Source organism: Leptonychotes weddellii, chromosome 5, assembly GCF_054177405.1.
Source record: "Leptonychotes weddellii isolate Sample4059 chromosome 5, ASM5417740v2, whole genome shotgun sequence".
Classification (NCBI taxonomy): Eukaryota; Metazoa; Chordata; class Mammalia; order Carnivora; family Phocidae; genus Leptonychotes; species Leptonychotes weddellii.
The window spans coordinates 4,225,468-4,239,403 of record NC_138373.1 but is presented as its reverse complement, the minus strand read 5'-3'; the positions used below and the strand labels follow the sequence as shown (position 1 = coordinate 4,239,403).

Below are 13,936 nucleotides of genomic sequence, written 5' to 3'. Positions count from 1 at the left end.
TCTGTGTGCCTCAAGGCCCAGCAGCCAGGCCCGACCTGGCTGTGTCCTCGCTCTCCAGCTCTATGGACGGCAACCACGTGAATTTCTTGATCTGCGACACATCTCTTGGCGTGCAGTGCACAGCCATTGAGACCACTCCCGTTTTGTGGGTGCAAAGCCAGGGATTCCGGGCGGATAGGTGGGGTGTCTAAAGTCTAAGGTAATGTGGCAGATGCTACTTAAGCATCGAGCAGGGAAGGCACATCTGTGGGGCCAAGTGTGCGACCAGCCTGGGTGCGCCCGGCATGTGTCTGCAGGCTACGGGGGCGCATCTGTCTGTGGGAGAGGCCCAGGTTGGCTGTCATCTGAGGACAGGGGTCTGCCTCTTCACCGGGTGTGCTGGGCAGGGGGAGAGGCTGCTTACCTGTCATGGCCGTGTAGCCCAGGAAACATGCAATTTTCTCCTGGCAGAGCTCCTGCTCCTCGTAAGTCAGCAGCTGGTAGATGAACTGCCAAAGAACTTGTTTGGCAGGTGTGTCCAGCACCGGGTAGACGTCCACGATGAGGGTGTCAATGTTCCTGGGGGAGGGTGCAGGAGCAAGGGGTTCATGACTCAGGGGCTCACCATGGTGGGGAGGGAGAGATGGACAAGGGGGCTCTTCCAGGCCACAGAACCCACCCCTGCCAAGACAGAAAAGTGGGGAAGGTAGGAAGGCAGGCTCTGGCGATGGGCTCCCCTCCCCCCGATTCAAATCCTGGCTCTGCCACTTACCAGCCAAGTGACCTTTCTCAAGTTACTTAATTCCCCTGTGCCTCAGTTTCCTCTTCTGTAAAATGTGGATAAAAATAGCATCTACCTCACAGAGTCGCCATATGATGAAAACACACAGAGTGTATTGGGTAAACCGACTCACTATAGCAGAGATTGGCAAATGATGGCCCGCGGCCCAAAATCTGTCCCACCTTCTGTTTTGTAAAAAAAAGTTTTATTGGAACACAGCCATGACTGGGTGTTTACATATTGTCTATGGCTGTTTTCGAGCTACAACGGCAGGGTTGAATAGTTTCTATGGAGACCATATGGCCCACAAAGCCTAAAATATTTACTATGTGGCCCTTTGTAGAAGTAGTTTGCTGATCCTTGCATTATATGAGAAAATAAAACTAACACCACACATAAGGATGAACTCTAGGTGGATAAAAAACAAAGTATGAAAAATACAATGGTAAAATTAATAGAAGACAGTGTAGGAGAATATTTTTTGGCCTAGGGGTAGGGAAGGAGTTCTTAAAATTTCAAAAGCCAAAGCCATAAGGCCCAAAACGTATTGAATTTGATTTTATAAAAGCAAGCATATCTGTTCAAAGAAGCCCAACTTGGACACAATGATATTATATATAACAGAAGTAGTAACAAGTAACAAATGGGAGAAGATGTTTGCAATGTCTAAAATCAACAAGGACTCAGTATCTAAAATATACAAGGAACTCCTGCAAATCAACAGGAACAAAAAGCCCAGTAAAATGAAAATGGGCAAAGGGTCTAAACAGGTAATCTAGAGATAAAGAAACAGAAAAGACTGACAAGGATATTCAAAGATGTTTAAAATAGTCATTTCAAAACCCCAAATAAAATAAGATGTCACTTTATGCCTAAAAGACTAGCATGAGTAGAAAGCTGGATGGTGCCCAGTGTTGGTAAGGACGTGGGGATGGGGGGCCCAGGTGCACTGCAGGTGAGAGACAGCAGTGCTCTGGGAAGCAATTTTGGATGACCTAGTCAAATAAACAAATACCTTAATATCCAGCAATGCAGCTCTTAGATATGAATTCCAAATGAATTGTACACAGCACCACGGGGAAATGTGCACAATGATGTTCATCACTGCTGTCAAGATGGAAGAGAGTGGTGACAAGCCTGTGTCTGTCACTGGCAGGTAAATAGATCAGACCTGGACCCTTGATCCACAGGAATTTGGCTGTAGTTGTAAACAATGTATTACATGTACACGAGCAACATGGACAGATCTAAACACATAGGGTTTGGTGGGAAAAAAAGTCACAGAATGCGCACAGGATAGCCACAATTCTAATGTAGACCAAAAATACATCCCATGGGAGGCACCTGGTTGGCCCCGTTGGAAAAGCATTTGACTCTTGATCTCAGGGTCATGAGTTCGAGCCCCACATTGGGTGTGGAGATTACTTAAATAAATGAAACTTAAAAAAAACCAAAAAAAACCCCCACATCCTACAAAACAGCAATGCCCACACTTCAAGAACACGTCAGACAAAAGGAGCCCTGTTAAACTCATCGGACTGGTGACCTTGGGAAGGGGAGGGACACAGAAGAGGGAGTGGAGCTAAAAGGGAAGGAAAGGTGGAGACAAGCCAAGTGTCCATCACGGATGAATGGACAGACAACATGTGGTCTATCCACGCAATGGAATGTTATTTGGCCATGAAAAAGGGAAGAAGTAGATGCTATCACTTGGATGAACACTGAAAACATGATGTTGAGTGAAAGAAGCCAGACATCAAAGCCCACATACTATAGGATCCTATTCACATGAAAGCCCAGAATAGGGAAAGCCACAGAGACACTAAAGTAGATTCGTGGTTGTTGTTGGGGGGGGGGGGTTGTGCAGGGGAGGAAGGGGCAGGAGAGGAGGGGGTGATAGTGAAGAGCTGCAGGGTTTCTTTTTGAGTGAAAATGTTCAAAAACTGAGTGTGGTGATGGGTGCACAGATTTGTCAATTAAAATCCAGTGCACTGTACATAGGGTGTGTGAATTTTACCTCAATAAAGCTGTTTAAACAAAAAAGGAAAAGGGCGTGAACGGGTGAGGGGTTTGCACAGACCATGACAATGACCCTACGGACCGAGGAGTGTGACAGACGCAGGCTGCTGCTACTCAGGTACAAAAAGGAAGACACCAAACCAACCCCAACAGGCTCAGTGGCTGGTGGCAAATACCCACAGGCTAGTAGTCCTGTGACCTTCCCACAAACAACTTTGCAGAGGTCACTGCTTCACTTGACAGAGGCTAGGTCACGTGGCTAGGAGGTTTCAGAGTCAGGGTTTGTGGTAGGGCACCTTGATTGCCCACCACCCGGGGGCCCCTGGTACCAGCGGCTGCTTTCTTTGAGTCTCTCCCAGGAGCAGGGGGCTCAGGAGGCACAGGCAGGGAGACCCGAATGGTGAGTCTGAGCAGGATTTGGGGCCCACCCAGGGCAGCTCCCACCACCGCTCTGGCCCAGCCACCTGTGCTGGAAGAAGCTCTCAAGGGCCCGGCAGACCCCATAGCGCTCGGGAGGCGTGAGTAGGTGCTCCAGCTGCTGGCTGAAAGTCCTCCCCTGCACCCGGATGCTGGAGGGCAGGATCTCTGCCACCCACTGCAGGGAGGTGAGCGCCGAGGACGGGTTGGGGGAATCCAAGGAATCGGAGTCTGTCGGGGCCACAGGCAGGAGAGACACATCTGACCCAGCATCCCGGGTCAGATGCGGTTTCTCTGGCAGCTGGGGCGAGTGCTGGGCATTGGGAGGCACACCTACTGCCCAGAGCTGGGGACGGGGATGGGACAGCCCCAGGCAGGGCCCTGAGGCTGCCCCACTAGAATCTACAGCACCACCTGGGGAGGGAAGCTGCAGGGTTGGGGGAAAAGCAGAGTCCTCTGCAGACTTGTAAATCCCACATGTGGAGGCCCTGGCAGGGTCTCCGTGGGCCACAAAGCCAAGTGGCCATGGGCGTCTCACCGCTGGCGAATGGGACGAGCCCCTCCTCCACCACCAGTGTGGGCATCGCGCCACTGCCTTGAAGCATGGATACCACCTTGTCATGGGAGCAGTTCCTGCCAAGAAGAGATGGCCCAGGAGGGCCTGACCAGGATGAGCGATGTCCACGGCCACCCACCAGATCTCCCTGTCCTGTCTGTAGAGACTGCTCAGCAGTGCACAGCAGCCAGGGCCCTGCCTCTCCTGCTCATTTATCTTCTCTGCAGGAGAAGCTCCAGGCCCAGGACAAGCTGGACACTTCTGGGTGCAGAGGGGTTGTGCCCATGTCATCCCTAGGCAGGGCTCCCCCTCAAGGGCAAGACACTCATGGTCCATTTAATTCTGTGTTGCCTGGGAACCTGGTTGGCTCAGCCGGTAGAGCATGTGACTCTTGATCTTGGGGTTGTAAGTTCAAGCCCCACGTTGGGTGTAGAGATTACTTAAAAATAAAATCTTTAAAAACAAAAACAGGGACACCTGGGTGGCTCAGGTCATGATCCCAGGGTCTTGGGACTGAGCCCCGCATCGAGTTCCCTGCTCGGCAGGAAGCCTGTTTCTCCCTCTCCCACTCCCCCTGCTTGTGTTCCTGCTCTCGCTATCTCTCTCCCTCTGTCAAATAAATAAATAAAATCTTTTTAAAAAAAGAGTCCTTTAAAAAAATAAAATAAAAAAATAAAAACAAAAATGAAACAGCAACAACAAAAACTCTCTGTGTCCCTTGCATGGAGCTGGGGTATTTTCTAGTTGGAAGGCTAAACTGACATCCTGTCTAGTCTGAGGGTACAGATTCAAGAGATCCCACAGGAAGAGGGGCAGATCCTGGGGACAAACTGGTCATAGGAGATCGGGACCATGGCTTAGGTGTCCCAAGAGCCAGGAGTCTCAGAGGATGGTTTGTCACCAAGCTTTGACGTCCCCAGTAGCCTCTGACCTCATGTCCAGTCCATTGAGGAAGAGGATCCGGTCGCCTGACTTGAGGGACGCATTGTCAGCCGGGCTCCCTAGAAGCCAGAAGAGAGCATGTGCTGGTCAGCTGGGCAGGGCTGCACTCTGTGAACCCATTTTACAGGTGCCAAATGGGATGAGTTGCCAAGGAGAGCCAAATTCAGGCCAGCAGATCCCACATTAGACCCAGCACCCCTCTGCTCTCAGCTGCTCTGAGCAGGGAGTGAGCCCCTGGGTGGGGGTGGGAGGGTTTGGGGCTCAGTGTGGACCGCTGGTCAGCCCTGAGCTGTTGGAGAAGGGGGAAAAATAAAGAAGGTCTTGGGAGCCATTTTTCTGTAGCATCTGTGCACCTGCTGAGAAGCCCGCTCCATACTGTTCTCTGCCCCACCCATAACGGTTCACATCCTAGATTCCTCTGTGCCTTTGTCATTAGGAGAAAATGCACCTGTCTACAGGGAGGGAGCTTCCTCCCCCAGGCTGGGAAACATGGTGTATTAATCACGCTTGTTTGTTTCTGTACTTCCTGAGGCTTTGGCATCTTGGGGCCATTGCTGACCCTGGAAACACTGCCCTTCGGTGGCTAGCCAAGCCCTACGTGGTAAGTAACTGGCTCTGAAGAGTGCCTCTTGCATGCAAACCAACCAGTCCAGAGCCCACACCCAACGCCCTTCCCTATGGAGCTCTCACACCCTGGGCCACGACTGCGCCCTGCCCTAAGCTCCCAGGGCCAGGTACCTGCAGACTGACTGGGGACAGCTCCTATGCCTCAGAGCCTGCTGCAACTAATCCTGTACCTGCTTAGCCTGCCTTGCCCGATCCTTCCCCCGTGTGGCCGTGCAGGGTGTGGCCATGCCCCCTCCTCTTGGGTACTGTGAGGGACAAACTCTTTTTCCAATGGCCATCATCTCCTGATCTGTTGGCCTCACCATACCTGAATAATAATGGTAAAACCTGCGTTTTAAACACAAAGGAGCAGCTGATTCTCTGCCCTGGTGGCGCTGAAGGTCAGACCTAACCCAGTACCTAACACCTAGGGATGGGGCTGGTAGTTTGCTCCTGTGGATGCTCTTGTGGATTTCTGCCTCTTTTGTCAGCTGTTCCTCTAAATTTGATTGGGCAACAAGTGGGGTAAGTGACAAATGCCTAAAGAAAATGTACTCTCAGATTGTGAGGCATTCTCTCAGGCTGTGGGTACTGTCAGGGGAGGAAGAGAGATGCTCAGGGAACACCTGCTGGGGAAGGGGAGTCCTTCCTCCCTACCCCCAGACTGAAGAGGCGGGGAGGGGAGAGGTGATGGTGGTGATGAATCCAACCTGGCCTGTCTGGAAGCTTGGGCCAGCCTGGGGTGGAAGGGCCAGAGGGTTTGTAGCTGGGGATTCAAGATCACTGGATCAGGAGTCAGGAAATCCCAGGTTCTGGTCCTTGCTTTGCCAGAGCCTCTAAAGGCCTCAGTCTCCCCATCTGTAAAAGCTCTCACTGAAGCATCCGTTTGGCTTCCCATGACGAGGAAGGCATAGGGTTACCAGCCTGGAGGCTAGGTTGGGGAAAATAGCACCCCTGGATCTTAAACATGGCCCCAGGCAAAGTATCCCTGGCTGCACCCCACATGGGGGTGGTGGGAACTGGTGGTGCTCGTGGTGGCACAGTTGGAAGAGACAAAGAGGAGAGATGACTCCTTTCTAGAGGACCAACGTGGGCCTTTCCCCTACAACACTGTGTCAACAACTTAGTAATGCACAAATCCGAGGAGAACTACAACATATCAGTCATCAGGATTCGGTCTTAAAATGATCTGATGGCTGGAACAATGATGCAAAGGCACTAAGGCACTTTCCTGGGGATCAGATGTCCAACCCACAAATGCCTGCACTGGAGGTGTGAGATGAGGTAGGGCAGAAAGGACTCAGCAATGGGGATGTGTCACCAGGAGCATCATCCACAGGTGCTGGGAGGGTATGGGTGCAGGACAGAGAGAGCGGGTGACCCGGGTGACCCGGTGGTTACCGGGAGGGAGAGTTCAGTTTAGCACCAGGAGACATTTCTGCCCCACAGAGACCTTCCACAGTGGAATGTGCTGCCACAGGAAGAAATGAGTTTCTCTCCACACTCCCCCCCACGCACCCTGGAGAGGCAGGAAGAAAGAATTCCTGCACGGAGAAGGCTCTGCTTTCTTCAAGATGTCACCATTCCAGGAGCAAAAAGAGGCAGGCTGGGTGGGGGCAGGAGGAGAGTCCAGATTGGGGGTAGGGGACTGGGTAGTGGGCAGAGGCCCTGAGGGCCTGATGCCTCTCTGAGTCTGGCCTGCCCAGCAAGTGCCAAGTTCACAGTGGGCACCCCACACAGGGCAGGTTGATTGGGTGCAGCCTGGGTGGGTGTCAGGTGTGTCCTGGCTCCCCCAGTGTCTGGGGCAGTGCCCTCAGCCCTCCCTGGGGACATAGGAAAGGTCTGGATGGAGAACTTGGCTCTCTTGGCTCAAAGGTGACCCTGAACTTGGAGGGGGTTTGCCCCAACTTGGATGTCCCCTCTGGGATACTTAGAGGACACAGACTACATGAAGTTAGAACCTGGGGGCAGAGCCGGGGGTGGGGGGAGACGGGCTACTTAGTATGGGCCTAAGAGGGTCCTTCACCCCATCCTGGACAACCCGCCCACCCCTCACCAGGCAGGACAGACTCGATCCAGACAGGCCCGTGACCGCGCAGCGTGAAGCCGAAGCTCTTGTTGCCCTTGTAGACTCGGACTGTCCTGGGGAGAAAGAAGGGGTGGGGTGGGGGGCTGGCAGCGTGCCCTGCCCTGGGGAGAGGGAGGCTGGGGGACGTAGGGGATAGAGATGTCCCGTGTCCTGCTCCCCTTAATCTCTCCTGACCCCCACCCCAGGTGTCCACGCCCCGACCCCGCGCCCTCTGCCCAGATCTTCATTCCAGCCCACTGACTAGGTCCGCGGCCCGTGCCCGCGCGCCCCGGGTACCTGCGCGTGCCCCCCGGGGCCGCGCGGCCGCCCAGCAGCGAGGCAGCCTTGCGCGGGGGCGGCTCGTCGGGGCGGCGCGGGGCGGCGCTGGCGCGAGTGGACACCAGGAGGCGCTCGGGGCGCTCCTCGCTGCGGCTCCGGCGCAGCCGCTGTGCGCCCTGCGCCCTCCGGGCGCGGCACAGCTTGCCCAGCAGACCCTGCGACACCACCTCGTCGAAGCGCGCCCGGTGCTTCTTGGGGATGAAGATCCTGCCGGCGAGGACCGCAGAGTCGGGGCGCGCCCCCAGACCGCGCCCCGATCGTGCCAAACCGCGGCCTAAAGGCTCCTTCTTGCGGGCGCCGCCCTAGGCTCTCGCGCCCCTACACAGGGGTAACAGGGGAATCAGCAGCCGGCACTCCAGTCTCCCCCCTCGGTGTCGGAACTTGTGCCCCAACTGGCCTGGGCCACACCAGAACCACGGTGCCCGGCTCTCCACCTCGGGAAAGTCACAATGGGACCATCCCCATTGCTGTGGCCTTGGGGAACCTCAGTGCCCCCAAAGCCCGTCCGTGCACCTGTTCCTCCTCCTGCCTCCCTCTTCCCATTTCTGGCCTCTCCCCTACGCACTCATTTCATGCCCTTGCACCTGCCCAGCCAAAGCCAGCCAGGGATCCCTGGCCACCCATCTTCTTACCTGATTCCAGGCAGCTCCGGTGGAAAAAAAATGAAGCCACAGCCTGGCCGGGATCAGGCTTCCCCCAGACCCTCATCACACGCCCCGCCTTCCTGCTTGCTTCTCTGGCCAGCCCTTTCTACAGCTGCCGCCTCAGAATTTGCCAGAACGGCCACATCCAGTCCTACCTCTTACACTCTTGCCCCTGCTGTTGTCCTTGCCCCGTACACTCTCTCTGTTTCCTGGCTACACTGAGCTCGACCTTCAGCACCCAACGCTGGCCTTCCTTCAGTTCAATCCCACATGCTTCAGTAAGACCCTGCTGTCCGTGCCCTTGGGTTCAAAGCTGAAGGCACTGTGGTTCCTGTTCTCAGAGGAGGAAGTGGTGAGAGGCAGTGGGGAGGCTTGGTTGGACTCTGTGTGGGGTCTACACCCTGGGATGATTCCCTAGTGCCTGTGGGTGTCTCCTGCGAGGCTGGAAGCTCTCTGAGGGCTAGTCTGTAGCTTGGCTGGGAGCCACAGTGACCGGTCAGGGTTTGACACAGGGGAGGGACTCAGTGACTCAGTAAACAGAGGGCCCACCAGCAGCACAGCCATACTTCCCAGTAATGGCACAGTTAATATCCTGGTGGACTCCCCTGTCCATGGCAGAGGATCCGGGGGGCTCAGAGGAGATCTGTAACTTTCCAGGGTGACACAGCTTGGACAGAAGGCCAGCCTCTGAGCCTCGGCACTGTGGCAGGACTCTGCCGAGGGCCTCTGAAGTTCTGGTGTCTAGTGAGACCTCCCTGGCCGCATCCCAATGTTCCCTTCCATGCTCTCTGTACCATGAGCCAGTGCCAAGGGCATGGTGGGGAAGAGGGAGGAAGACGGGAACAATGGTTCTGCAGCCAGCTGAAATACAACCCCTCTGAGGTCATCCAGTGGCCCCCAATCGGTTTCCCTGACCTCTATGGGTAGGATTAATAAGACCAGGCAGGCAGAATAAGCTGCCTGGTAGGAGGGAAGAGATGTGGGTCCTCCAGCAGGAGGGTGCATCAGGGTTGCCCCTCAGTGAGCTCTGCTCCAGGTCTGAACGTTCTAGGTGACCAGGAGGCCAAAATGAAAGGCCTGCTCAACTCCTCCAGGAGCATTCTGGCCTGATGCTCATCCTTGTCCACCCACAGCGATTCCCGAAAATCTAGAGCCTCAGCCTCATTCCCCAAATGGTCACTCAAGGTCTCTGGAGCCTGACACCTCCATCTGCCTGACCCACACATTCCCCACACCCTCCCAGACCCACCACATGCCTCATGCCCAGGCAAAGGAGGGATGACAAGCCAGAAATTGTCCACCTCACACTTTGGGCTCCAGCCCCAGGCTCCAGAAGGCCCTAGGTCCAACCTGGGCAGGGGCCAGATGACCATTCCAGCTCCACCCTCCAGCAGCAATTAGAAAAGACCTCCCGCCACCCCCCACCCCCGCCCCAGGGTGGTAACCATGGTGAGTCACCAACTGCACAGGTGGGAGAAGATTGGTGGCCTTTTCTCTGCTTGGTGTCCTTGGGACTAAGCCAGAGGCCAAGGCTGCCTTGTGAGGCCAGATGCCCTTCCTGGCCTGTGTTGGCCCTCCATGCAGCTCAGTCTGGCCAGGCACCCCAGCCCGGGTCTGCTCTGAAACCACTAACCCAGGAGAGCCAGGCACAATGGGGCCTCGTGGACCACTGTGGCAGATCACTGCTCCGCTGACCCTGACAGCATGGCTGCCCCAGGACTCCCAGGTCCCCGCCATGCCAACAGGCTTCTCTGAGACCACAGGACGCTTCCCTGGCCACACAATGACGTTCCAGTCAGTCAGTTCTGTTCCCTCTGCCCGGTGGGGTCAGGTGTAAATCCTTGTCCAAATTCCTCCTAGGGGCTGCCCTAGGGTCCTCTCTCTCTACCACATTCCCTGCCTCGGCTCTCTGGCCAGTTCCCTCGACCTGCCCAATTGTAGGAAGGAAAGAGAGCTTTTCAGTCCCAGCCCTTGTTCCCCCCTCCGATCCCCATCCCGACCCCCAGGGGCGCGTGCAGGTTCCAGGCATCCAACGCGGGGAACTCGCCCCCTTATGCCGGGTGGGTGTCCACCTCAGTGCCCCAGCCCCACCCCTTCTCAGGCCGCCCGAGGCGGGTCCGCCGCGCCTAGGGCGCACAGTTCCCGGGGGCGCGGGGCGCGGTAAGGAAACTACCGAAAGTGCCGAGAGAAGCCCTGGTCCTTCCCCATCTGGAGCCGGCGACGGCGGCGTGGCAGGTGGCGACAGGCAGGGGTGGCTGAGCCCGCGAGCAGAGCGAGGGCGCCGCGACTCCACGAGTCACTGCCGGGCGAGCGCACTCGCCCCCTCCCGAGCCCTCCCGGCCCGTGGCCCGGCGCCCGCCCCCTCCGGTGGCCCCGCCCCGCCCCGCCCCCACGGAGGACCCTACAGCTAGCTCCGGGGGAACTGGGGGCGGTTCAGAGCTGTCAACGCTGCTTCCTCTCCGCTCCCTCCATCAGTCCCTCCCCAGGTGTCTCGCCTCCTACCTCGGGCCGGGGCGCCCAGGTCCCCTGCACCGTGGCGAGTCCCGGCCCCTGGCTGCAGCGAGACTGAACCCCAAGGTTCGGAAGGAGCCCCGACTTTCTTTTGTAGAGCATAGGAAGGCTTTCCGGAGGGCGTGGCCTTTGCGCTAGGTTTCAGGGAGTGGGTCAGCGAGGGGAAGCCCCCTCACCTACCCGGGGGAAGCGCTAATCAAGAAGCGGTTTGTGAGGGAGGCCTTGAATGCCATTGCCACTGCCAGCCGCTGAGACTGAACTCAGTGGGGGGGGGGGGGTCTAAGGATTTAAGGAGAGGAGGAGGGACCCCAGAGATTTTGGTGCACCAGGGGAGTGCTTGAGGCTGGGAGGGGAAGAGGGAAGGGTTTGGGGTGGGACGCGTGGTGAGATTCTGGAATCACAGAGGAAAGGAGATCGTATGAGATCTGGTGAATGAGTGGAAATGAGGAGGGGCAGCCGGGCTGGGGCAACTCCCAAGTGGGGGGGTGGACGGAGGGCCTCCTACTGGGAGAGAGGGAGCTAAGGGGAGAAGAGGGGGATGACAAGAAAGGGAGTTTGGACCCTTCCTCTGGCTCTGGGGCTGCTACTCCCGGAAGTCAGAGCAGGAGTAGACCCCAGGGAACCCACTGTGTTGTCATTTTCTCCCTGATCCTGTCCCGTTGCCTGCAGGAAAGGGCACATAGATACCGGGAGCCAGCCCAGGAGGACTTCCTGAGCAGGGGCTCCTGGGGGGACATCAGCACAAGGCCAACCAGGAGTTGGCCATTACCCAGACAGACAGGAGCTGCAGAGACAGAAAACCCTGGGACCCTCCCTCTGTCCCAGTCACTGGGAGAAAGGGACATCTTACGTGGTTCTGCCTACAGGTTCCTGCAGCCGGTCAGACCTGGTGCTCGGTTCAGACCACGCTGCCCAACACACCTCAGCCCCGCGTTCCTGGCCCAGCAAGACCACCACCCTCCATGATCAGCCAAGGCTGCTTTTCTCCCCTGCAGCAACAGCAAGCCGGAACCAGAACGCATGCCGCATCCTCCCAGGCCTGTCCTCAGCCCCGCCAGGGAGAGAAATGCCTGAAAACCTCTACAGTGATACGGCTCCCTGACATCTGCAAGGCCACAGCCGTCCCATCATGACAGAGCCACTTCGGGTACTTTGGTTCTGGGTGTGACGGCCCAGCATCCAGAACCAGGCCAGCCCAAAGGCTACGAAAACTGTCCACCTCACTGTGGGCAGAGGAGGAGTGAGCATGGAGCATATGCTCATGCCTGCATCCGGACAGAGGCAGAAGTGCACACACTGCCTTGGGGCCCGGTGTCCTTGTCATCCCCTATCCCTGTCCCTGTCTGTCCGCACTGCACGGCACCCCTCTGTCCCAGCGCCCCAGCACACAGGGAAGGCATCAGAAGGGGAGAGCAGCTGGTGCATCAGATAGCCCAAGACAACGGCGGGGGGGGGGCGGGTTGGGGTCAAGCAACAGATGGAGTTTGCTGAAGTGCCCGCCCCCGCAAGAGGGTGCTACCAAAGGCAGATCACTCTGGGGCGGAAGCTCTCAGTTGGGGATTTTGCCCCGCAGGGGACATTTGGCACTAGCTGGAGACAGTTTTGATGGTCACAAAATGACAATAGGGATGGGGAGTGTGCTACCGGCCTCTAGTGGGTGGAGGCCAGAGATGCTGCTAAACATCCTACAACACACAGGCCAACTCCCAACCACAGAGGATTATCGGGCCCCAAGTGTCAAAAGTGCTATGGCTGAGAAACCTGCTCTAGGGAGAAAGACACCTTTCATAGGGGAAGCCTACACTAACTGAGCACATACCATGTCCCACGGTTTCATAGAGTTCTCCCGATCACTTTGTATTATGGTGTCTCCGACACTGGTCCCTAAAGCAGAGGAGGATGGAGGGGGTACAGGTGTTCCCTCACACCCTCCCCCCCATTCTCAGCTAATCTCTTTTCTGTGTCCTGTTGGCAGGGTCCATTTCTGTGATTGCCTACCAAGCACTTTGCTGGGAACACGTAAGGATGACCCACCCCGTTTTACAGACAGACTGTAGAGGTCAATGAACCTGCTCAAGGTTGCACAGCCCGTGAGTGGACTTGGGGGTCTGACCAAGGTCTTTGGGGATTCCAGACCCCAGCTTCCTCCAGCACTGTCCCTGCGCTTCCTTCTCCTCCCACCCGCTGGCTCCTCCCTCTCCTTCCAGATTTCCTGAAACACCCAAGACTACACAGCTGCCTTTGCTTTCCTGCTCCCTCCTAACCACGTCACACTTCCCAAGCTGCCTGGCCTGGCCTGTCCTAATTAGAAAGTCATTTTGTCACTTCATCAAACTCGGATCCCTTTGGGGATAGACCCAAATTAAGCTCTGAGCTGCAGGGTGAACTGCCGTCATGGAGGAAGATGAGACCCTTTGCTTCCTTTACCACCACTGACCCAAATCTTACGCTCACAGCAGCACTGTCCAAGAGAACTTTCTTCGATGATGAACACGTTCTAAAGGTGCACCGTCCTGCACTGTGGCCACGAGTCATATGTGGCTAGTGAGACTGAGAAGCTGAATTTCAAATCTGATTTAGTAGTCATTAAATTTAATCTTAAAAAGCCACATGTGGCTACCGCGCTTCATGGTCTCACTGCTCCTTCTTTCTCCCCGAGCCTTCTGCTTTGGCCACTGGGACCACCTCTCAGAGGCCACACAGTGACTTGGGTGGGTTCCAGCCTCTGCCAAGCTCACACACACACACACACACACACACACACGTGCACACGCATGCACACACATGCACACACACAGCTCCACTCACTGTTTGCGCTCACTCTCATGTAAACCCTGTCTCTCAGTGGGGTATCCTAAGGCCAAAACTGTCGCTCTTTGTGGCCACCCATCCTAGGCAAGGTGGTTCACAGCCCGGTACTGTCATGTACTCAGTGTTGGGTACAGAGTGGCACCACTCGCCATGGCAGCGTCCACTTCTGTGGCTAGATGCCTGGCCCCAATGAACTCCTCTTAGGGTCTGTCTCTCCACCCCATAGGACATCCTGCCAGACAGACTCTGAGGGTCACTGAGCC

The 13,936-nt window shown here is 56.3% G+C and overlaps 1 protein-coding gene and 1 long non-coding RNA gene across 2 annotated transcripts in view; one reads left to right on the top strand and one right to left on the bottom strand.

The window, feature by feature from the left end:
* GRID2IP (Grid2 interacting protein) overlaps positions 1 to 13,936 on the bottom strand; it is a 37,990-nt gene that overhangs the window by 13,892 nt on the left and 10,162 nt on the right. Inside the window, exons 3-8 of the mRNA XM_081819281.1 lie at positions 7,666 to 7,914; positions 7,357 to 7,442; positions 4,684 to 4,753; positions 3,735 to 3,829; positions 3,244 to 3,427; positions 404 to 558 (exon numbers count right to left, since the gene is read on the bottom strand). Coding sequence (XP_081675407.1) covers positions 404 to 558; positions 3,244 to 3,427; positions 3,735 to 3,829; positions 4,684 to 4,753; positions 7,357 to 7,442; positions 7,666 to 7,914 — 839 coding nt within the window. The remainder of the gene's footprint in view (positions 1 to 403; positions 559 to 3,243; positions 3,428 to 3,734; positions 3,830 to 4,683; positions 4,754 to 7,356; positions 7,443 to 7,665; positions 7,915 to 13,936) is intronic.
* LOC145721392 (uncharacterized) lies at positions 10,824 to 13,464 on the top strand. Its single transcript, XR_014145065.1, has 4 exons — positions 10,824 to 10,928; positions 11,858 to 12,009; positions 12,838 to 12,952; positions 13,070 to 13,464. It is a non-coding gene; the product is annotated as an uncharacterized LOC145721392 (long non-coding RNA).